We start from the raw sequence: 24,950 nt of genomic DNA, 5'->3' as shown, positions 1-24,950 counted from the left end.
AGGAGGATGCTGTTTATTTTATCTAAGGAAACATCCCCCCTTTCTGTGATATGATCCCATTTTGTTTAGTGCAGAGACACGAAGACTCCTCAAGGGTGTGGAAAGGAAGGGAAAATCAAACCATCCCGCTGGTTTCTAACTGCAGCTGCGGTCAAGGGCCGTGTGGGGAGGGCTCTCAATGCCGGGATTTGGAGGACCTGCATTTGCAGTTTCACCAGGGCGGTGAATTCCTTGAGAGCACAGGTCTCAATTCGTTTGTCTCTGTTCTCCTGCCAGCAGCCATCAGGCCGTGTGCCCCCTGGTAGGTGCCCTGCAGTCCTTTCGGGCTGCTGGTGACAGCTGTGGAGGTGGCTTCTGTCACCAGGGCTCTCCCACCCGACCTCCAACCAGGACATTCAGCTGGCTGGGAACCAGAGTAGCAGCAGCTCCACACCCGGGGGGAGAAAGGCTTCACACCCTCTCTGTTTCTGGACTTCGTCCCCAGCTGACAAGTCCTAAGAGGGATGAGTCTGAGTCTAAGGCAGATAATCAACACGGGACTGTCTTGATTCACTTGTGTTACTGGAAAAGCCTCGCTCTGGTTTCCTGGTCCAGATGTCCCTCCTTAGAGACTGTGGGCTGGCAGTCGCAGGTGCCTCTGGTGAGGATGCTGTTCTCTCTTAACACAGCTCATTAAAAAGAGAGCAAGAGGCTTCAGCCAGATTTCCTAGTTCCATACTTCCAAATTCCTACGTCTTAAACTGATGAGTTATCAGTCAGACACTGACTGGGCCGCACGCTGAGCTTGCTCCCCCCCCCGCCCCCGCCAGGCTGCCTGTCTCCACGAGCTGCTCAAGCCAGAACCTCAGGCAGTGCCATCCCCGCATCCAGTGCAGGCGCTGCGTCCCATCGAGCCTGCCCCGTGTCCCCTCCGTCCCATGGCCCACCTTCCTGAGTCTCACTGTCACCCCGCCCATCACAGCTTCTCGTCCGCGCTGTGCCCGCTGAGTGTCTCCCAGGACCCGGGGGAGCAGCTGGTGCCTGGCAGATGCTGGAGAAATACTTGCATCATGAACTTCTGGGCCACAGGCAGGCAGGCGGGCTGGGGGTAGTGAGGCCCAGGGCGCGGCTATGCCCCGTGCAGCCATCAGCCTGCTTCTGTGGCCCTTCTTTTGTAGGTGTTTCGGGGGGAGGAGTGTAAACTTACTTTCCTTTATGATATGACGGCGATGGTGGATGAGTCCGGCTCTTCAGTTGTTTCCATTTTTAAAATATTCTTACTTGGTACAATGAAGAATTGGCAACTCTGTGGGTTCGCCCAAAGTTTAGGAAACCCCCAAACCTGAGTCCCCCTGGTGTCCACACCAAAAAGGGACCCAGAGCATGTGGCCTGTCTCCCGCCATCCTGTCCAATTCCTTGAATGCCATCTGGCTCACTTGAATGCAGAGGATGGAACAGGTGGCACGGCCCCTGATGCATTAAAAACTAAAATGCTGCTATCTTTTAACAATAATCTCTTGATGGACAATTAGAAAATTGACGAAGTTGCAGCAAGAGGCCAGCCATCAAGGTGGGGACGCTGGGCCAGGCCTGGCTTATTACCCCCTGGGATGGATGTGTGCTAAGAGGAAAGATCTTGGGGCCCTTTTTCCACTTGCTGCGGGGCCGGTCTCGGGAGCGGTGTTGAGACACGTCCATCTCTAAGCAGAAGGGTGCCCAGGAGCTCACGTCCCTTCCTCACAGCACTGTTTCTCCAGATGTGCCTGCTCAGAGGGTCTCTCCCTCCTGGCCCTGTGCCCCCTGCCTGGTCCTGTAGAGCAGTGTTGAGTCTGTTGTCATGGAAACAGTGGCCAAGCCACAGATTCAACCCTGCCAGCCACAGCGGGACTCAGGGCGTATGACGTCCTCCGTAGTGGCGTTAGCCACCGTCTGAGTGTCCAGGGGCTCAGGTGGGTACCAAGGTGGCAGCACAAGTGTGCTCGGGACACTCCTGCCTGCCCACACCCCCCCACCCCCGGCTCGCGGTGGGCTCTCTGCACTTTCACTTTAAAGCGGGCATCACTCAGGCCTGCCCCTTAACTGGCTGACAAGGGCTCAGAGAAGACAGTCCTGGGCTAGGAGACCACTTCTCAACGTCTTTGAGGAGGAAGGAACTGACAGGCCCAGCACAGCCGCCCTTAGGGGCTTCTTCATGGGCAGACTGTGCCTCGGTCTTAGCTGTGTGACTCTGTGAAAGTTACTTAACTTCCCTGAGCCTCGGGTCCCTTGTAAGGAAAGAAGAAAAACGCCAACTTTTGTCAGGATTCGATGCGCTAATGCACATGAAACGTGAGGCACGGCAGGTACCAGCGGCTCAGCAAAGAGAAACTGTTGCTACCTCTGCTGCTACTGCTGGGACCCGTCCCTTTATGAAGAGGAGGGTGTCTTTCTAGCAAGAGCTTTAAAAGGCATTTGACCTCACACCTCTTAGCCCTGGTACACAGAGGCTGGCCTTGACAAAATCCTTTGATCCGACAATGAAGTTCAGGCCCACTTGGCAGTCTGCGGTAGAATGACCTTAGCTAAGAAAATGTCACAGGCTAAGACCCGGCAAACTCAGCCTCTGAGTAAAGCAGAGCGACGAGTCTCTGCAAAGATCAGGCAAGGACTAGAGAGGGTCTGGAAACAGAGAGGCCTCGGGCTGTGTGAGGTCTGCGTGGGGTCCTCAGTGGGTTTCCGGGCTGTGCACCCGCCCGACAGCTGGTGAGCCCTCAGTCTTGCTTGGAAGGATCCCCCGAGGGCCTGGCTTCCCACTGCCCCCAGGGGCTCAGCCCACGCCCCGGGACGCGCCGTCACCACTAACCTGCTTGCCGGATGGGGCCGCTGTCTTTGCTTCCTCCAAAGCCAAACTTGTCACAGAAGGGAGGGGCCCAGTGGGCCTCGCAGTGACAGTTCTTCCTATTGTTACACACCTTTCGGGCAGCAGAGGAGAAAGACACCAAGAGGGAAGCAGGGTTAGGACGCACCTCCCCCGGGGGCAGCGCTAAGTCTCTGAGCCCTAATTGAGCCCGAGAGCAAAGCAAAGGCCCTGTGGTCAGAGCCCCCATCACACCGATACAGTCAGACTCCACACATGCGGCTGTGAGGATAAACCCTAAACCCAGCACCGCACAGGTGAGCCCAGAGCCCGAGGCTGCGGATTAACATAATGTGCTGTCGTTACATCAGCAGCTATTGAGAGAAGGATCGAGGCTATCAGGGCTCACCCACTCCTTTCAACCCCCTTTTCTTCTCAATCTCCATGTCCCTCTTTTTAAATCCAGGAAACCCTCCTGATCTGGCCGAGATGAGAAGCCCTCTCAGTGGTAAGGAGGGGCCCCTGCTTCAGGGACATGGAATCCATGCCCTTGGGCATCATGGGCCCGACAACCCTCGGCACCTTCAGACGGGAGGCTCGGGGAGGCTGTCACACGTGGAATTTGCCGGAACCAGTGGAGTACGAGCGTGAAAATGAGAGAATTATTTCTATGACAATGAGGCTGAATGCTTTGGGAATGCTGGATAAATGCAAGTTACTAAAAAAGAACTTTTGACAAATTTGGAATGGGCGGAACAACTGAAAAATGATCAGGAAAAGCCGCAAAAGACAGGAAGGTTGCTCGTTGAGTGTTTCCCTTCCGCTTAGAGAAACAAACGGTACGTCATAGATGGTGCACTTTGGATAATTTGTATACTGAAGTCAGGGCCGAGCTACGGATGCGGGATGCAGCCAAACACACACTTTTATATTTTAAGACACGATAACTGTTCCGGGCATTTCTCTCATTTGTGATGTTTCCCTGCTGTCACAGACTCTTTTTTTTCTGAATCAACCACCTGCCCCAGATGTTTCCTACAAGACAGTCAACAGTCAGGAAAGCCTATGATAAGTGAGAAAGCGTGTTTCTATGAAGCTAACGCTAAGCAGAATTAACTACCGTGCAGCACAGCCCGTGTTGCCTCGAGTCTGCGTGTCCTGCCTGTTTCCTCAAGAGATGGTGCTGCTGAGGCACGACTCCCTGGGGTTCAGGCACTGTCCTGCCCGCCCTGGTCTCCTGCTGCAAATCACAGTCATGTGCCCTTTTGGCAGCTTGTGGCAGAGAGATTACAGCCCTAACACCCCACTTGGAGGCGCTGCTGGTGAGCCCGGCCTCGCGAGGGAAGGACCGGGGTCCTTACTTGTTCCCAAGTCATGGCCTCTCCAGTGTGTGGATGGGACCCCAGGATGTTGGAGAGGGAGGAGTCCAGGGTCCCTGACACAGCCTTGCTACTAACTGGTCATGTAACCTTGGACATGTCACTATCCCCACTGGGACCTGGACCCCTTCCATCAGCCAAATAATAAGGCTGCGCTAGGTCATTTCTTCCAGCCATTAGAAAGAAATCTATGATCCAGTGAAGACATTAAAAGATTCCATTTTATATTGACAGTCAGCTACACTCACCATCAACAAACCCATCTGAGGTGACACTGCAATCCTTTATGGTTACAGCACAAGAGTAATTTTATGCAAACCTCCATGATTCTATGTTACAACCATTGGTGAGTGTCTATTTTAAGAAGAGAATTTGGACCACAATATCTGTAGAAAAGGTTTCAGAAAAACAAATGAACCACTGGCATAGCTAGTCAAGATTAATATGATTCCACTGGAAATAATTAAGCCCATCAGAAAAAATAAACTAGATTTTAAACAATTAGAATCCTCTTCCCCCCCTAAAAATTCTCTGAACTAAAATAACAGCCTTCTTTAGTTGACACCCATTGTATGTGATTTCAAGAACATGTGGTCGGTATGTTCTGTCTTCTTTGTTTTAATTCCTTTCGGAAATATTTCAGTTCAGACACATATTCTGAATCTTGGCTGTAGGAGGGACAGCTCTGTTTGAAACGCTTCATGAAGGAAGGTTAATGTTAAAATTACTTTGAAGATGACAAAGTCCCTTTTAAAAAAAATCCAGAATGTTAATTTAAAAGATAATTATCACTCAATCTGATTTTCTTTGTTAAATAAAAATCCCATTTCTTATGCTATGTAAAGGTCAAAGAAAATGAATGTCTTCAGAAGAAAATATTGAGGAGACACTGACTGCTATATTTTTACAAAGTTATGGATGGTAAAAATCCTTGACAAAGGAATGATTTAGTGCTGAACTTGCTGTGGGCCGGCTATACAAAGGCAGTTCACCTACTCACCCCTCTGCCGTGGCATTGCACCGCACATTCGTGAACACCAAAGACACTCACGTTCTGACACCGACGATTGAGGCAAATCTGGAGAGGAGGGAAACACAGCACATATCTCAGTCTGTCTACAACCACACGCACATGCATCTAGCTGTGTATTTAGGAACAGAGGAATGGATAAAGAAGATGTGGTACATATATACAATGGAATGTTACTGAGCCATATAAAAGAACAAAATAATGCCATTTGCAGCAACATGATGAACCTAGAGACTGTTGTACTGAATGAAGTAAGTCAGACAGAGAAAGACAAATATCATATGATATTGTTTATATGTGGAATCTAAAAAAAGGGTACAGGGGCTTCCCTGGTGGCGCAGTGGTTGAGAATCTGCCTGCTAATGCAGGGGACACGGGTTCGAGCCCTGGTCTGGGAGGATCCCACATGCCGCGGAGCAACTAGGCCCGTGAGCCACAACTACTGAGCCTGCGCGTCTGGAGCCTGTGCTCCACAACAAGAGAGGCCGCGACAGTGAGAGGCCCGCGCGCCGCGATGAAGAGTGGCCCCCGCTTGCCACAGCTAGGGAAAGCCCTTGCCCAAAAACGAAGACCCAACTGAGCCAAAATAAATAAATTAATTAATAAAGCCTACTTGGCTTTAAAATAAATAAATAAAATAAATTAAAAAAGGGTACAAATGAACTCACCTACAAAACAGAAATAGAGTCACAGATGTAGAAAACAAACTTACGGTTACCAGGGGTTAAGGAGGAGAAAGATAAATTGGGAGATTGGGACTGACATATACACACTACTATATATAAAATAGGTAACAATAAGGACCTACTGTTTAGCACAGGGACTCTACTCAATACTCTGTAATGACCTATATGGGAAAAGAATCTAAAAAAGAGTGGATATATGTATAACTGATTCACTTTGCTGTACACCTGAAACAAAACATTGTAAATCAACTATACTCCAATAAAAATTAAAAAAAAAAAGGAGAGAAAGTAAAGGAAAGCTTGGGGAAGACCATCTTTCAGTTTATATGAGTAATGCACTTTGCCTTGGACCCGGATATGGATCCTGATGCCTGACTCCAAACTCAGCCCATTTCAAGACTCACATCAATGTGGACACTATGGTAGTCGTCTATCTTCATGGCATTTTATATGGTTTTGGTCAATCCTGAAATTAGGGTAACTGATTTTCTCATGATTTTTGTCTAGAGCTTGCAATGCAATCTACATATTGCAGCATTTCCCCCTCCCTTAAAAGATGTAGCAGAGAACAAAAGAGACTAGTCCTTCACCTGGGCCTATGCAGACTCAAAGACTCCAGGAATCCTTGAATCTGGTAAGGGAGATATTAAAATATGGGAAATTTTCCAAAACACCGACTGACAAGTACTATTGTCGATGACATAAACCATCAACAGAAATGCTCAGCAGAGTAAAACAGACGCTTCCCTTGTATGTCTCAAGCCTCTGCAGAGGCAGCAATTTGCTAAATGGTACTGGGCTGGTTGAAAGAGTTTAGTCTTATTTCAAAGGTGCATAATATAGTCCAGACTCAAGGGATCAGCTTCTTTATCTCCCATAAGATGTTACAAGTTAGTGGAGTCAAAGGGAGAAAAGTCTAATTTTAATTTTAATTTTATTTATTTATTTTTTTGCGGTACGCGAGCCTCTCACTGTTGTGGCCTCTCCTGTGGCGGAGCACAGGCTCCGGACGCGCAGGCTCAGCGGCCATGGCTCACGGACCTAGCCACTCCGTGGCACGTGGGATCTTCGCGGACTAGGGCACGAAACCGTGTCCCCTGCATCGGCAGGCGGACTCCCAACCACTGCGCCACCAGGGAAGCCCTAAAGTGTTTTATTAACTTGCTGTCATTCCGTCCGATGAGAAAGTTTGGTGGGAAAAAACAAGGTGGCAGAATATAAAAATCTCAAAACATTTTTTTTTTCGTTTTGGACTTTATTTCTAACTGCCCGCCCCCAAACCCCCAGTATCTCAGTCTACCTTTCCCCCTGATCTCCAAAAGAACACCCTTTGGGGCTTCCCTGGTGGCACAGTGGTTGAGAGTCCGCCTGCCGATGCAGGGGACACGGGTTCGTGCCCCGATCGGGGAAGATCCCACATGCCGCGGAGCGGCTGGGCCCGTGAGCCATGGCCGCTGAGCCTGCACGTCCGGAGCCTGTGCTCCACAACGGGAGAGGCCACAACAGTGAGAGGCCCGTGTACTGCCAAAAAAAAAAAAAAAAAAAAAAAAGAACACCCTCTGGCTTTAAGCTCATCCTCTCTCTTCCCCTCTCCTGTCCCTGTACGGGGGTCTCTGAAACGACATCTGACTTCCCATTCTGTCCAGGTGAGAACAAGTCCCCACCGTGCCAAAAACCCAAACCACATTTCCAAAAACAATATAATATGCTGCTGTGTTTCCTTCCAGCGTAATTTCCTGGCTGGAAACTCTCATAACATCCAGAGTGTAGACATGACTTATTAACACGAAAGGGCTGAGAAAACAAGCTTGATTTTCCCAAATCTGCATCTCAATGGTCAGACCAGGATCTCGGATTTATTGACTTTTTCTTCTAGCTGCAAAGAACGGAATTTCAGAGGCAACATTCTGAGAAGCGGATTTAGGAAAACAAACCAACCCTGTAACTCAGTTCTCCAACAGGACATTTCTCAGTGGGCCCCCTTCCAGACTTACATTTGTGATGCAAGGGAGCATATGGGTCTTACTTTTCCATCTGCACACTTTGTGCCGGCGAGCACAAGCCCTGGGTCCGGCATGTCATCGCCCAAGTACACGTGGGTCCCGCGGCACAGGATCCGACCTCCTTCCTGCAGGGGGATATTCGTTTCTATGGAAACGGCATTTGTACCGATGACTGGTCGGCTGGCACCTCCTTGACACTGGATTTTTCCACATTTAGCGTCTCTGGAAAGGTAAGAACAGACAGCGCTCAGAGAGGGAAAGTCTGGAAGCAGCCCTAAGTGATCTGGGAAGTTCAAAGCCACGGCGCGGTCAGGAGGCAGACCCCCACCTCATCTCACACTTGGCAAAGGAGCTCTTGGAGTCTTTGCCGCAGTTGCCATAAGGGTCGCCTGCAGAGTTGACTCTCTCGAAGCAGATCCCGGGGGCAGGTTTAGCACCTGAAACAGAAGCAAAGCAGCACTTTCACCACCTGCAAGTGTTCTGAACATTTTTCTTGGAACAGCACGAGGCTTTCAGGTTAAGGGAAGATGTGTTCAGCGTCCTGAGGAATCACACCTGACACCTTGGCTGATGCCTGATACAAGCCTCCCTCAGCTCACAGCAAAGCATGCATTTCATCACTCCCTCTTCTGGAGGGCTGCTAACCGGGCCCATGGCACGTGCGGCCTCTCCAGAGATGAGGCCTGGCTCTGGGGCCACACCCGACCCAACCCCAAAGTTGGGGGGTGGTGGCTGGCTGGCTGCGGGGGAAGGGGAGGCTTGCTCTCTTGAACAACTCCCACACAACTCTGGGGAGAAAATTCAAGTTAAAGCAGGCTCCAAGGAATAATGATGATTAACGTGAGGAAGCAATGAGAGAGAGAGAGAGAGAGAACGAGCAACGCAGAGGTCTTACACCACGTTTCCAGCCCCACAAAGCTCCCTACTGGAGCAAGCACTGGCTTCAACGAATGCCTGCATTTGCAAGGCAGAGACTGCTGTCAGAGGCCATGGAGGCATAAAAGCTGATGGTCTTTTTACACAGCAGGACAGTGCCCGGTACAGAGGGGCGTGGAGCCAGAGAGCTCAGGACATGGTCATTTTTAGCACATCTTCCGGTCAAGGAAGGAGAGTACATGTACCTGGGGTTTGCGTTGCCAAAGTTCTGAGGGCTCTGGAATCCTATCATAGTGGTATCTGTTGAAGACGATGTGAGAAATTCAGGAAAATGTTCTCCATTCTTCAGATGAGCTGTGCCCTGTGTGGTGCCCTGGGACTGCCTTCCTGCCCACACCGGTGTCCTGTCTGGGCTCTTCCTCTCACATCAGCCAGGATGCCAACTTCCCCAAGTCCAGCTCTGCCCCCTGCCCTTCTCTGCACCCTGCTCTGGGGAGGCTCCGCGGGCCTTCCAAGGTGACAATGTCATGATGGGCAATGCTCGCCTCCTCCCAGGGACCAGATGGTGTTCTTATTACTAAAAAGTCCATCTTTCTGCAACCTGATTCCTCATCAGACACATTCAGCATCTCATTAAACAAACAAAGAAGCAGACAAATCAAACCAAACCAAACCCCTGCAGCAGTTGAGACCAGCAACAGGTTCAGCCATTGACCTCTGCACTAAGTTGCCCCCGTCCTGGACCTCTTATTTTCCCATTCTCTGTTTTTTTAAAAACCATTTAAGAGGGTCTCCCAAACTCCTCCCATAGGGCATTTCCCTGAACTGGACACAAGTCTCTGTCCTAACGAGATTAAAAACTGGGCAAAAGAACTGTTAAGACATTTCTCCAAAGAGGACGTTCAAATGGACGACATCACTACACATTAGGGGAAATACAAATCAAAACAACAAGCCATCACCTCATGCCAATTATGGTGGCTGTTATCAAAAAAAAAACGATAAGTGTCAGTGAGGATGTGGAGAAAAGGAAACCCTCATATACTGTTGGTGAGAATATATACAGCCACTGCAAAAGACAGTATGGAGGTTCCTCAAAAAATTAACAATAGAACTATCATATGATTACCAGTTCAACTTCTGGGTAAAAATCCAAAGGAATTGAAATCAGGATCTCAAAGAGATACCTGAACTCTCATGTTCATTGCAACATTATTCACAAGAGCCAAGACACAGAGGAGACCTAAGTGTCCACTGACAGATGAATGAATAAAGAAAATGGTAGTACATACGTACAAGTGAATATTATTCAGCCTTTAAAAAGAAGGAAATCCTGCCATCTGTGACAGCATAGATGAACCTGGAGGACATGACGCTGAGTGAAATAAGTCAGATAGAGAAAGACAAACACTGCATGATTGTGGAATCTAAAAAAGTTGAACCCACAGAAGCAGAGAGTAGAACGGTCATTGCCAGGGACTGGGGGGAATGGGGGGGTATTAGTCAAAGTGTGCAAAGTTTCAGTGACACAAAACGAATAAATTCTAGTGATGTACTGTGCAGCACAGTGCTTACAGTTACTAACACTGTATATTTAAAAATTTGCTAAGAGGGTGAATCTTATGTTTAGTGTTCTCATCACATACACACAGAAATAACAGTAAAGAAAGAGGGTGGGAGGAATATGTAGGAGGTGGTGGATATGATTACAGCATGGATGTGGGGATGGTTTCACAGGTGTCCACTTACCGCCCAGCTCATCAAGGTGTACACACTAAATACGTACAGCTTTTTGTATGTCAATCGTAACTCCATAAAATGGTTAAAAAAAGTCTTTGTTTTCCACAGCACATTCCCTCCTTTCACAGCTTATTCTGATGCTGACCCTTTTATCCTGTTGTGATGCTGTCAAGGGGAATCTTAGTTTTAGGCATAAGTACCCACTCACCCAACAGTGAGTCTTTTGATTTTACTTTTTTCTATTTGCTCGGTGGCTGTATATTCACGATCTCCACAACCTAATCACCCATCCTGTTGCTTGCCAAAGTGAGCTTTTCAAAGCTCTTTTACCATAAAAAAAAAAAGTGGAGGCAGGAAGGCACACCCTAGGAATAATAACTAAACAAGGGATAAATGTTCTTGTCTTTTCTCAAACCCAATTTTGTCAGTGGACCTGAATGAGCCTCTAAACCAGCATTGACAGAGGTTCACGAGGTCCAACGTGCTTTCTCAGCCGGACTGTGAGATTCAAAAGACACGACGGAGAGATTAAGAGGTCAGTGCTACTCAGCCATAAAAAAGAATGAAATAATGCCATTTGCAGCAACATGGATGGACCTATGGATTGTCGTACTAAGGGAAGCAAGTCAAACAGAGAAAGACAAATACCATATGATATCACTTATATGTGGAATCTAAAATACGACACCAATGAATCTATCTATGAAACAGGAACAGACTCACAGACATAGAGAACAGACTTGTGGTTGCCAGGAGGGAGGGGGCGTGGGGGAGGGATGGATTGAGAGTTTGGAGTTAGCACCTACAAACTATTATATAGAGACTGAATAAACAACAAGGTCCTACTGTAGAGCACAGGGAACTACATTCAATATCCTGTAATAAACCATCATGGAAAAGAACACGAAAAGAATATCTATATATGTATAACGGATTCATTTTGCTGTACAGTAGAAATTAACACAACATTGTAAATCAACCATACTTCAATAAGATACATTTTAAAAAAAGGGGTCAGTAGTAAACCATTCTTTCTGATGCTGAATCTTTTGAGAAAACTGTTTTATATTTGCCCATGTATGGGATCTAAGAAAAACAAAAACCAATGTTTATCAAGTCTCATTTCCTTTTGAAAGGCCTCCTCCTGTTTGATGTTTACAATCAGTGGCCGTGCTGCAGCAGTGGAAGAGCCGGGGCTTGGGACTAAGAATAATGGGCTGATCTGGTGTCAACCCTACACACTAGGAGACCCTGGTCAAGGTACGGGAACTTTGGAGACTCTGTTCCCTCATTTCTATGATGGGGACAAGGACAGCCCCTGACCTGAGGTGCTGTGAGGTTCAGTGAGTCCCCCAGGCTCTCAGTAAACGTGAGTTACACTGAGGATGGCCATTGATCATGGGGAAGGGGACAGCTTGGCCCCTGAACATTAAGGACATGGGGAGAGGGGAGCTCCTTGGAGCTGACCTTGTTTGCAACACTTGCCGTGTTTTAACAGGTTTTAACACTGTAATAGTTCAGGATGGTGTCGGTAAGGGCTTCACACCTGTTGCCTTCACAGAGGGGCGTCCCCAGTGCCTAGCACATCACGGGAAGCCAATGAAGGCTGCTGAGTGACTGGGTGAGGAACTCCTGGACCCACCTTGGGAAATGAGAGGGAGGAAAGAGAATCTCCTCATCGGAAAGCCTGGGAGGTTCTGTACATACTTTGCATATTAAATAAAAAGTACAGTCATAGCTCAAGGATCTCAGCTTCCCTGCCTCCATCTCCTCCTTACTTGTTTCAGTGAGCAAGGCTCCCACTTCCCTGAGTCCTGTGCTCATTCTGGGCACCCCACCAGCCAGGCCGGGCTGGTCCTCCAGAACCTCATCACACTGTGCAGATGCTGAGCACCATTTTGAAAGAGGCAGTGGGAGACCTCAAGGAAAGACACTTGAGTTTGACTCCTTTTTATTCCACTGAACTCTGGGAACCAAGAGCGTCTTCCCTGTAATTCCTTTTTCTTGCCCTTAAACCAAGAGACACGCTTTAGATGAATGGGAACGTTCTGGCTCACTAACATGCCATTTGTTGGGCATCCCCACTATTAGTTACTGTGCTGGGTACGGCATGCAGTAGAAGTCAGTCCATAAAGAAACAAAGCTGAGTGGGGTCTGACCAGTAAAATTTACTCCACTCTGGTATTAATCTGCCCAGTGGCTTGAACAATGCAGCGTTCTAAAGGTTAACTTTCTGTCTCTTGCAAGAAAGCAGTAACTGTCTGTTTCCAAGAGTTTTGTTCATTTCAGCTGTTATTCAAAACTCAAGGGAGTAGGAGATGCCACATCACACTCTACTGTTGATGTACCGGCAGGACACGTCATCAGTGGGGCAAAGCAATGACACTGCTGGCTACAGTGTGGCAAAGGAAACACATCTGGATGAGTAGTGGGTCATGATTTCATCGGCTGCATATGCTTAGGGATAGGCTAGATAGATATCTCTGTGAAATCAAAGACCAGAACGCATACCTGATCCCTTGTCACATAATTCCTTCATTCTTTTATCTGGAGGATTAAGGGAAAGTACACTATGATGGGTGATTCGTGGTTAACCTTGATGCATAAGCTCTTTTGCATCTCCATCCTCAAGTACTTAGGGGTTGAAAATTTTCATCAACTTCGATCAACTTTCATCAATACTCTGAAACTGCTGTTGTTTCAATGGCATGGGGGAGGTGAGTGACAGAAGTGAGAGGAGGATGCAGCAGAACCCTGTTTACAATGCTCATTCTCATCCAGTTGACTAACATTTTCTTACCGGAAGTCTCCATGTTGGGATGAGAAATCTTTTTTTTTTTTTTTTTTTTTTACTTTTGTAATCTTTATTAATACATGATCATCCCCTAGAGTCTCACCTGCTAGCCTTTCAAACAAATTTCGAAGGCAACACACACCTGGGCGGGGGGAAGTCCTTCACAACAGTGGGTGCGGGGAAAGGAGAATGAACCAGAGGTCAAGGTGCCCAGGGTCTCAGCCCACCAATGTAGAAACAATGTACAGCATTCAGATGGTTATCCACGTCCACATATGACAGGACACACTCTCCCAGTGGGGAAGGGGTCACTAGAGACCGATTTAGACTGTCAGGAAGCACCACTCTCATGGGATGAGAAATCTTGCATGAGAAACATGATGTTTAAAGACCAAGGGGTTTAATAAATGAGACAAAATAAATGAAGTATATAAGCAGTTGAAACTTGATCCAGATCACAATATGCCCTAGTGCTGCCCTCACCTCCAATTTCAAGCTGTAGGACACTGTCACACAGGGTTTCGGGCCACCTCCTGGGGCCAGCAAGCTCCCAGCTAGAGGTTGGGCACTGCTCAGCCCCACCTGGTACCACCAGCGGCCCACTGGCCATGCCCCTCCTAGGAGGTAACCTCTCTTTATAGGAGAGAGAGAGAGAGAGAGAGAGAGAGAGAGAGACAGAGACAGAGAGAGAGAGAGAGAGAGAGAGAGAGAGAGAGAGAGAGAGAGAGTGTGAGTGTGTGTGTGTGTGTGTGTGTGTGTGCGCGCGTGCACGCGTGCGTTTCCTCTGGTGGTTTGGAGCAACCGTAGAGATTTGTGAAAAGGAGGTGCAGAGTAGAAGGCTTGTGATTATTCAGTTGTTTGTTTTGTCTAATACCTCTCCCATATCCCTTTTTCTAGGAACAAAACCCTTTCTCTTATGGGAAACCCATTTTATATGGTTCAGGTGAGGTTAACGTTCCCAACCAATGCCAAAGGGATGGGCATGAAATTTAAGTCTGGCCCATCGAGTGTGCCACGCCACCGGTCGTAAGACTGGGTCAGTGATGGATACACGACCAAAGCCGGGTGCATCAGCATCTTTCTTGGAACCCAACTGCTCGAGCTGGTTGGATGAGGGGCCTGGGCTGCTGTGTTACTAGCCATCGCTGGCTGAGTCCTACAGGGTCTCCCTCCATCACCACCTTCCCGTGAGCCTGGGGACCCTGCTGCTCTCATTCATCCTGGTGGGCTGTCCCGTCTTTGCATCTATCACACTTGCTTTTGCCTTTTGTGATGTCTCGAGGGTCCTGCCTCACTGTAAAAACCGCTGTGGACTGAGATGGTGCCTCAGGCCTGCACAGAGCAGGTGTGTTCCAAGAACGAGTGAGTGGAAACCACAGGGAAAGCAATTTAGGGAAAGCACATCCTGTCTCCGCCGCCCTCCCCAGAGGAAGTCAGTTGTGGTTTCCGTAGAACAAAGCATCTTGGGTAAATGAACACTGTCTCCTGGTCTGCCTTTTCTGTGACTCTGGGTCTTCACTTATTCATTTACATCAAATGAAGTATTACCGTGCTGTCTTAAGAGCAAAGAAGACGTAAAGTCACAAAAAGACAGACATTTTACTTCCTGGAAAGGAAAACTGTCATTCCCTCAACGTTTAGACTAAGAAATCCTACAAGCAAGGAAACCAGAAAGGGGGTTCTGTGCTGACCTCGGGAGCAGGGACAGCTCTTGCAATAAAAGAAAACATCATTATAGGAAACAGACTAGAAGTTGCAAACCCTGAGTGCCCTGGCTGTCAGGACCTACTGCTGCCAGGAAGAACAGTGGAGGAGGGTCCAGCCAAGTGTTTTGCGTGGCTTTTGTGTGTGAGCAGCCAGCTGGCGTTTATCTTAGAGACAGAAGGGTCAGTCATCTAAAAGGTGTAAATGACTTCTATCCACTTGTAAGACATTATAAAGGTACAGATCTGGCTTCAAATCTGCTGCACTTAAAGGTGTCTGTCTTCATGAAGACTGTCTGCCTCATGAAAAAATGTGACAAGTTTTCTTATCACCACTCTATCAATTTACAGCCTTTGAATTCTTAATAATGGAGCTCTTAGATGTTCTGCCGTTATCAAAAGATGAAATTTAGCCTTTCAGAGGGAATTTTGACATCGTACTGTATTTTATAATTCTGTAAGAAGTGATGGAATTTAATTACCAGGTTTATCTTCAGAGTTATATAACAATTATATTTATAATTGTAGTTTGGAAGTTCCCGATGTCATTATGTCTTCTGAAAGAGAGATGATGACATCTTGTACTAAGCCCACAATTTACTTGATCTAATCTTTTCCTTAAAATGACGCCGTTATGCAAATGCACGTCCTCAATTCAGTCACCTCAGCTCCTCCCCCATCACTAATTTCCCCAATCCCTGTCACTAGTGTCCACAGACAAAGGCATCTTCACAAGCAACTGAAGCCTGCTTGTCCTCCCCATAATTCTCCCTCTGTCTTGCTTTTCCACATTGACCTTTACATCCATCGGAAAATGAAGTCCAAGCAAACACATTCTATCATTTCTTTCTCGCACAATGGGACAAAAAGGAGACTTCCCTGCCTCCTGAACATTATGACTCTTGGCAAAAATCCCTTTTCTTCCCATCTGCAGCCACCAGAGTTGTGGATGATTAGTAATTGTACTGCTCCAGGTATGTCGTCATAAAGCAAACTCATTTAAACTAGCCTGGCAGATAAACTCTGAATATGCCCATAAAAATCGTCTGTCCCGCTCACACTGCATCAATCAGGCGACACTATTTTCTGGTGAGTGATAAAATAGATAGAACTAAGATATTTCAGGACTTCCTCGATGCAGACTGTTTGTGATTCTAGACACAGTTAGCTGTAAGATTAATTTCCAACCGTTTTCAGCGATCGTGCTCGTGGTTTGGATAAATGACGTTGGCAACAATAAATTCTGTGCCTGAAGAAACACATCCAGCTGTGTTTTGGAAGGAATAAAGGTCATGTCACGTTGACAGAAAATCTTTGTGGCTATTAAGGCTGAAGTGGACAGAAGGCTAAGTACAAGGTATGGTGTGAGCTGCCCATAACGCTTATGGGTTTGACATCACCAGATGAAGTCTTGAGATGCAAGATTTGTGGAAGAAAAATCACTGAGGAAAAAAATATGTCAACTCCGGGCCAGCAAGAGTATCATCAACAATAATAACCAGGAAAACAAGTGGATGAACAAAAGCCCCAAAAGGTATTCTAAAAGTATATGACTTTGCCAGTTACGAGTTGCAGACATATGTTTTGAATTTTCTATCATTTATTTGTAGAAAGATTTGGAAGCAGGATTATTTTATTGAAATATAATGCTGGATTGAGAAAAGTCCATCTCAAAAGGGAATAGTTAGCTGGAAGGAAGAGCTTCATCTGGTCAGTGTTTGGGTAGCCAGATTTGGGCAGTGAGTAACTAACTGACTTCCTGAACGTAACGGGGGATTCTGGCCAAGGTGCCAGTGGCAAAGGCCGGCAGAGCAAGAGCTCAGCGACTCCTAGATTTATGAGTTACTGTCTTCATAGGGGGTCAGAAATGATCCCAAAGCAAATGTGGTCCTGATCCCAGAGCGTTTGCTAAAGGATGGGAAGTGAAAGGTTGCCAATGTATCCTCGACAATAAGTTTTCCTCTTCTGAAACATGAAAAGCTAATTCAAAGCAAGCACTGTAACACAGCAATACGCTGCTCTCAGCCTAGCACGTCTAGCTGGCCGGGACCTGGCCGAGGAAGTGACCTCTGCTCCTGGAACTGTGACGGTCACATCCCGACTCTACTGCAGGTCCAGGCAAGAGTGCACTGGGACTGTGGGAATTATGTCACTCTGGCAGACCAGGGCTCTTGGTCAGCATCTCACAGTAGCAGGACATCGTTGAATCATTAGCAAATGAGAGAAGGGGGCAGCAGACGGGGTTCTCTGCGCTCCAGGTCACAGCCCAAGCTCTGGACAAGCAGAAGCGCCCGCAGTTCCCTGAGATGGCCCCCCGTTCCTGTGCACCTTGGCCCTTGCTGTTCCACACGCAGGATGTCCCCTCCTCTCCCACCCCGGCAATGACCACTCCAGGGCAACCTCGGCTTGGAGGCTTCCTGCTTGGCTCCCCTACCACTTTCACCCCAGGCTGAGCCCCCTCTCTCTTCCCACCAGAGCTCAGCCCTCCCCACGGCCCCAGGCACTGCATAAGCTGCATGCTACCGCATGTGATATATACATGTAATATACTCACATATATGAAATAGATAATAAGCTATGTTGGAGGACAATGATACACCCATGGGGTAAATGTATTACTCTCCCTACTTTACAGACGATGTACAACAAGGTTGAGTAACCTGCTGAAGGTCACCCTGCCAATAAGTGGTCTTTTCAATGCCTATGGTAGCCAGAAAATGGCCCCCCAAAGGGGTCCACGTCCTAATCCTTGGAACCTGTGACTATGTGACCTTACTTGGCAGAAGGGACTTTGAAGATGTGATTAAGTTACAGATCTTGAGATGGGGAGATGATGCTGGGTGATCTGGTCCAATATCATCACAAGGGTCCTTACCAGAAGGAGGAGGGAGGGTCAGAATCAGAGAAGGAAATTTGACCACAAAAGCAGAAGTCAGAGAGAGACAGAGATTTGAAGATTCTGTGCTGCTGGCCTTGAAGGTGGATGAAGGGGCCAGGGGCCAAGGAGTTGCAGGCGGCCTCTCAAAGCTGGAAAAGGCCAGGAGACAGATTTTCCCCTAGAGCCTCCGAAGGTAACACTGCCCTGCCAGCATCTTGATTTTAGGACATCTGACCCCAAGAACTAGAAGACGATAAATTTGTGTTGTCGTAAGCCACTGAGTTAGAGCATACACAGGAAACTCACACAGTGCCCTTGAACCAGACCGTGAGGCTGCCACACTGATATAAGGAGAGGAACACACCGCATGTGCAAAGGGGGTGGGTGAAGGCCCTTCCAAGAAGCCCCCTGGTACGGAGGGCCACTGTACCAGTGCCACAGCTGGTGGTGGCACTCAGTCCTCTGCTTTCCCGAGGAAGTCTGTGTGGTGACTGCAAGAACTAACAAGGGGTTGGCCGAGGTAGATGGAACCCCAGGAAGTCACCAGCCTGAGGGGCTCCCCAAGCCTGGTCCCCGTGCTGGCTGTTTCCACAAACTCAGAATTTCTGATGTCAGAGATGTTTTAGTCTATGTGCCATGGCCCCCTCACGGCAAGCCCACCGTCGCCCGGGCAAAAGCGTCCTCAGTCACCAGGGTGAGGATGGGAGGGGAGAGAAGGGGCCGGCCCGGAGCCCCGGGGAGGCAGTCCCTGCTCTGGAGGTGGTGCGGTCCCCGGGGTCCCCACCCTCGTTCACAAGGATGTTGAGGGTTCCAGGCAGGTAACTCCCTACTGCTTTTGAAAAGCTCAGCCTGTGAGTCACGCTGTCAGTTTGTCCGCCTGTCTGGGTCTGTCTCTGGTCAGGCAGCTCGAGAAGGACTAATCGGATGAGATAATGAATACCAGCCTTGGTCACCATGAATCAGAGGCACGCAGCCAGCTGAGTCACTCGGTGGTGGGAGCTCAGAGAGGACGGCGGGGCTCCATCTGACCTCACTCTGGAACTGGGGCCAGACGCTCTAATACAGCAGGGCACCAAAGACCACATTTCACTCCAAAAGCTCCAAGTGCTGTGTGTGCTCTGGCCATGGAATGCTCCTTGGAAGCGAGTGTTATAAGATCCCTTGTAACTCGAGAAGGGGAGATTATGGAGTCCGGAGAAAGGCTGGGAAGGGACGGCCACTAGGGATGCTTCAGGCCATGAAGATTTGGCCTGCAGCAGGTCACTGTCCCAAAGTGACCCCACTTGGCTAAAAGGTGTCTGAAGTCACTAAGCCATTCAGAGCCCATACAACCATGTGGCATGTGTATAGTGAGTGCCTACTTCGTGCTTGTCATTGAAAAGCTTTTGAAGCTGTAAGCCCTACCTTGCCTGGGCCCTCCTGCCTAGCCTGGGAGGAGGCCAGGGCCCAAAGACAAAGCACTAAGGCTCCAGGCACCACCAGCTTCTCCTTCCACCTGCCCAAGCACATCCGTGAACCTGAGGCATTGGAAGAACTCTCTAGAGAACAGGACAAATGGAGGCTGTGCTGGCCCTTGTTGCTGCATCCAGGCTGCTCTCTCGGCTCCCTCAGGAAGTTTCCAGTGCACAAGGGCATCTTTGGCTTGGGGTGGCGGTGACTGGTCTCCATGACTGGCCCCAGCCCCAAGAACCATCTGCCCTATTCTCCACACTTGGGTCATTGATTTCACGTCACCCTGAAAACCCAAGCTCTGAGGTTTAGTCATTGTTTTCCACCCTCGTTTACTTCCTTCATCACCCCTAGACCCAAAACCTCACCATAAAGTCTGACAAAGGCCCGTATCGGACTTCTCTCCCCTGCAGAGCCTGAGCTTGCCTGGCCCTCTGCCTGGGCCTGGCTGATCGCAGTGCCCTTGCCACAGCTGGGGTCTCTGGCCAGAACTGAGGTCACCCTGCCACCAACAGGAAGAGGGAGAAGCATGACAAGATAGTTTGGGCCACAGTCTTGGAAAATACCTCGTGGGATTCACTGCCGGAATCCTCAATGCAGGAGACGAGCGGCCGACCCTGGGGCGACAAGCCCATGCCCTGGGCTGCCCACCAGGCCCTGGATCTCTGGCCCCAGAAGACGGGGCAGTGGAGGAGAGAGAGACACAGGGGACTCAGTCTCCCCCGTTTCACATCTGTGCATCCATTTAATTCTAGAGCACCTGTGGGACTTTCGTTCACTGGCTCTTTGGGGTGACGGCACAGTGTGAGAACTACACCTGGGCTCCGGGTCACAAGGACCTGGGTTCAAATCCCAGCCTCGTGACCTTGGGCAATAACTTCCAGCCTCTGAGTCTGAGCTTTGCCTTTCATAAAGCTGTAGTCCTTGTCTCTCCCTCAGGGGTCATGGGAGAGTTACAAGGGCCAAACCGTACAGAGCCCGGGCCCAGCAGCCTATGCCCGGGAAGTGGTGAAGAGTCTCTAAGGGATCCAATCACGCAGCGGCCGCTTCCTGGCCACCTTCCCACCTGGGTGCTTTTTCTGGAACACACGTGTCTGTCACTCTGCCTTCAAGAGCCACAAAAGGGGAGCTTCCCTGGTGGTGCAGTGGTTACGAATCCACCTGCCAATGCAGGGGACACGATTCGAGCCCTGGTCTGGGGAGATCCCACATGCCACAGAGCAACTAAGCCCGTGCGTCACAACTACTGAGCCTGCACTCTAGAGCCCACGTGCCACAACTACTGAGCCCGCAAGCCACAACTACTGAAGCCTGCGTGCCTAGAGCCCATGCTCCGCAACAAGAGAAGCCACCACAGTGGGAGGCCCGCGCACCGCAACAGAGAGTAGCCCCCTCTCGCCACAACTAGAGAAAGCCCACGCGCAGCAACGAAGACCCAATGCAGCCAAAAATAAATGAAACAAAAAAACAAACAAAAAACTTGAAAAGAACCCCAAAGGTGTTCAGGGCCCTTCAACATCTGTCTCCGTGTTCTTCCTCTGGAGCCCGGGCCTCCCACTCTGGGCCACCCCTCCGCACATCCTTCCCCATCACAGACTCACACATCAGGTCTGCCCCCCGGCCCTCCAGCAGCACTGACTTTCTCTCCAGCACCCTCCGCCCTTGGTTGGGGTCCTCGCTTGGGCTCTAAGAAGCACTAACACAGTCAGGGCGGTGGTGGGAAGTTCTGCCATCTGTCGGCCAACTCCCTGTTAAGCTGTCTGAGGGCAGGGGTCCTGGCTGGTTTATCCCTGTCACCCCACGGGCACACAGTAGGTGCTCACACATCTCTGGCTGGACTGGACTGAGCTCCTTGGGGCGGGCTCTGAGCAGTGCCCACTTCTGCGTGCCCAGTGCCTGGCAGGGCCCCGGTCCCACCAGAGAGCCAACCGCTCCAGCTGAACAAAAGGAAGCTTTTTCGAAAGCGTGCTCCAGGAGGGATGCTCATGGAAACAGAGAGCGGGCTCCCTGGCCCTCTGCACCCAGGTGGTGGTGGCCACGTACCTGGTCCCCAGAGGGTGATGCACTGCTGCTCGTGGGTCTGGCAGATGCCGTTGTAGCAGTAGCCGTCCACCCCCTGACACGGGTGCCCATCGTGCAGGTACACGTTGGCCGGGCAGTGAGGACTGGCCCCCGTGCAGAACTCCGGGAGGTCGCAGGAGTTGCTGGAGTCCCTGCACGCCGTTCCTGCAGGCTTCAGCTGAAAGGAGAGGGCCGTTTATAGCTCGTGACTGCGGGAAAGGGGGAAGCAGGGTCTCAGCAATACTCCGGGGGTGGATAGGAGCAGGACCATCCTCTTGTAGCTTCACATAGAGGGGCGAGGATTTCAAAGGAAGTTCCCTTTACTGCAGAGAGAGCTCATTAAATAAACAGTCTTGCTCTGGGCTCTGAGGTTCACCTTTCCATTATGGGGGGTAACTAAGATCAGCCTCTTTTTAATTTCATGCAACATCAGGGTTTTATGGTGAGCAGACAAGCTGGTTGCTGGCACCTGGCACCTCGGGGTGGGGGGAGCGGGTGCTGCCTGATGGACCCATTGATTCTTAAGAACAAGATCTCTGGTCACCAACACCACCATGTGTTTTAAGAAGACGTTTGCGCTTAAAGCGTTAGCCTTTGTGGGCAAGGTGACAAAAATAATTCCACGGGCACACTTAACAACAGCGATTTTACTTTGCCATCAAATCACAGAGCTGGAAACCTGTGTGTAGGACTTCACAGGGGCATGTAGAGAAGTAAAGCAAGGGAGCTGTACAGGACGTTAGGAACGACAGTGCCAAACATTGCCTCATCTTTCTGCCGTTGAAGAATTTATGGCTCAGGGTGGCTTGTCTGAGGTTACGCAACCAGTGACCTGTCCCACCCCCAAAGCTCCCTCCAGGCACCTCCACCACCAGCTGCCTCTTTTAACCATCGTTCGCCGTAAGTTAATTACAAGTAGAAAGAGGATGAAGGATACTTTAAGCTGAATGTAAAATGTCGTAATGCACTTCTCAAACACTGTGCTCTACTTGGGTCGCTAAGAGGGAGTTTCCTGCAAGCAGAATGCCAAGATCGATTGCTTAATTAAAAGAAAATAAAACTCTACCCTTGGAACCTTTGAATCAAAAGCTCAGGCTTTGACTCTGGCAGATCTCAGCTCTGAATAATGAGACAAACAACGGCATTGCCAAAACGAATGCAGGCATGGTGGCAGAAAATGGCAAAAGTATAAAACTGCCACTCTTGGCTGGGCTGGGTCAGCCAGCACCTTCTGTTGGGGGCACATCAAGATCAAGATGTTGACACAAAATCCCTGGAACAATCCACGCAGCTCCTTACCCAGCAGGCAGATGTTCTTGGGATGGAGGAGAGGGACCCGGCATGAGTCCCCACAGCAGTGGGGACTGGTTCTCGAAATCTTCCTCCAATAGCAGACCCGGAACATTTAACGTGGAGCTGGAGTTCTTTGGTCTACTTACTTTTCAGCTCATAAATAAATAATTGATCGCAGATGACTTAACATTAGAATATGCATTTCACACGAAGATCGGAAGATAATAAAACTAGGAGATAGATGGTACCAACTTGCATGATAAGGATTACAGTTCCCACAGCAGCGAGTGCTGGGAAGTCGCCCTGTCCAATTGCTTGCCCTGCATCACTGTCGAACCAGCGGACTGCGCGGGTGACCTTGGGACCAGGAGGACTCACCTGGCAGTTTTCACAGCACAGTCCGTGTGCGCAGACGGCATCTGGCTTCAGGGTACAGGTGGTGGCGTTGCAGCAGAGATTCAGACACTCCTGGAGACGGGAACGGGTTTGACAGGGTCACATGGCACAAATACTCACAGAAAGCAAAGGTCGCACCTTAAGTGACTGAAAAGGGAAGAAAGAACCAGAGGGCCTGGCTCTTGAGATGAAAACTAGCCGGACTGAGGATTATCTTCCTTTGGAAGAAAGCAAAGCTTCTGGTAAGTATTTATGAACTGCCTGGGAGTGCGTGTCCCTGGGAAAAGTCAGTAGCACTCAAGCATCTTTCATGATGGGGTGAGGGACCCGGACAGGAAGGCTGGCTGGCTCGGGAGGCCATTCATGTCAGCAGCGGGTGAGGCTGTGTGTGTGTGTGTCTGATGACTGCTGGCCTTAATGCAGTGAATCACACCAGGACCACGGGAGTCCTATGAACTTACTTATTTAAAAATCTACATAGATGCATACAAACTTTACCCTTCAAAGACTGATCCAGAGTTGAATCTAGAGCATACTGGCAGGAAATGAAGTCAAATCAATTGTGTTTGAAACACAGTTCCCTGCAATCCAACCAGACGTCCTAGCTGGACTCTTGCTCAGCACAGGTGGGCTCTCACCTGATGAGACCCCCCTCAGGTCAGAAATGCACCTCAGAATGAGCAAGAGGCTGGAAGGAGATCCGTGGGCTGTGCCCATTGATCTGCAAAGGATTTAAACAGATCAAACAGTAGCTGGATTGTCCTCTGTGAAATGAACATGAGAGAGGAAGTGAACTCCTTTGTTATGCTGTGCTTCACAGCCACCTAATTTTTTCTAACAAAATGAAACAAGAGATTGATACCTTTTGCTTAGCTCTCAACAAAAGGCCTATACATATCTATCCAGTATATTTATGACATCTTGTGCTTTAGAACATTCCAGTAACTTGGCATTTACACATTTTAGAAGCAATGGATTATCATTAGAAAGGAGAGTTCAATAGTCTTCAGGATTGAATTTACCAATGTCCTTTTATTTTATTTAATATGCTATGTGCTGAAGAATTTATATACTATGGCTAGAGTGAAGCCCATCAGATACTATTTTAATAGTATAATAGTTTACTCCCCAAAACCATCTTCCACGAATGAATTAGTATCATAAACGCCATGAATAAAATGTTGATAATCCAGACGATTTATGGCTCACCAGATAGCTGAACTGTACCCTTTGTAAAACTCTATGAACGATGTTCCCTTTTAACTGTTTGCTCCTATTATACATACATCCCAAATTATTAAATTTTAAATTTGCTCAAGGACTTTATAAACATCCGGAGTGTGTAATATATACAATAAGATAAAACTGCCAACCAGAAGTCATAGCTTTCAGGACGGTAAAGGTTTCTAACTCATGGACTTACAATCCTAAAACACTTAGGAACTCGTTTTGTTTTGTAAATCGGAGGCCATCAGTGGCACCCCTCATCGGTACCATCACACGTACAGCAGTGCTGTCCTGGACGTCATGGTCTAAATGGCTCTCCTAATAACACATTAGCCAAATTACAGACTTCCTTGCACTTCTAAGTTAAATCAGCCATCCTAAAACTGGGTCCTAAGATCCTTTAAGAACTAACTCCCACCCCCACCCCACCAAATCACGCAGCAGTTCAAATGGAAACGCAGCCAAGTAGAATGGTTTTGACTTCAAAGGGGATTGATAATGTGGGAGAGATAACTAAGTTTAAAAGATATTTGCAAGCTACTGGCGTCCTATTGACTTTAAACAAGGAGATAAGGCTGCTTTCCCAACCCTATTAGCCTGGAAGAATGAGCAAGTTGTC

The 24,950-nt window shown here is 48.7% G+C and overlaps 1 protein-coding gene across 1 annotated transcript in view; it reads right to left on the bottom strand.

The window, feature by feature from the left end:
• The window catches only part of ADAM12 (ADAM metallopeptidase domain 12), a 408,187-nt gene that overhangs the window by 33,900 nt on the left and 349,337 nt on the right, over positions 1-24,950 (bottom strand). Inside the window, exons 13-18 of the mRNA XM_081234121.1 lie at positions 23,087-23,176; positions 21,398-21,593; positions 8,243-8,351; positions 7,938-8,136; positions 5,196-5,273; positions 2,823-2,931 (exon numbers count right to left, since the gene is read on the bottom strand). Of these exons, the coding sequence (XP_081090247.1) occupies positions 2,823-2,931; positions 5,196-5,273; positions 7,938-8,136; positions 8,243-8,351; positions 21,398-21,593; positions 23,087-23,176 (781 nt within the window). The remainder of the gene's footprint in view (positions 1-2,822; positions 2,932-5,195; positions 5,274-7,937; positions 8,137-8,242; positions 8,352-21,397; positions 21,594-23,086; positions 23,177-24,950) is intronic.

The sequence above is a fragment of the Mesoplodon bidens genome (assembly GCF_964165515.1).
Source record: "Mesoplodon bidens genome assembly, chromosome: 1".
Classification (NCBI taxonomy): domain Eukaryota; kingdom Metazoa; phylum Chordata; class Mammalia; order Artiodactyla; family Ziphiidae; genus Mesoplodon; species Mesoplodon bidens.
Note: the sequence above shows the minus strand (reverse complement) of the source record. Positions and strands in the feature narration are given on the sequence as shown.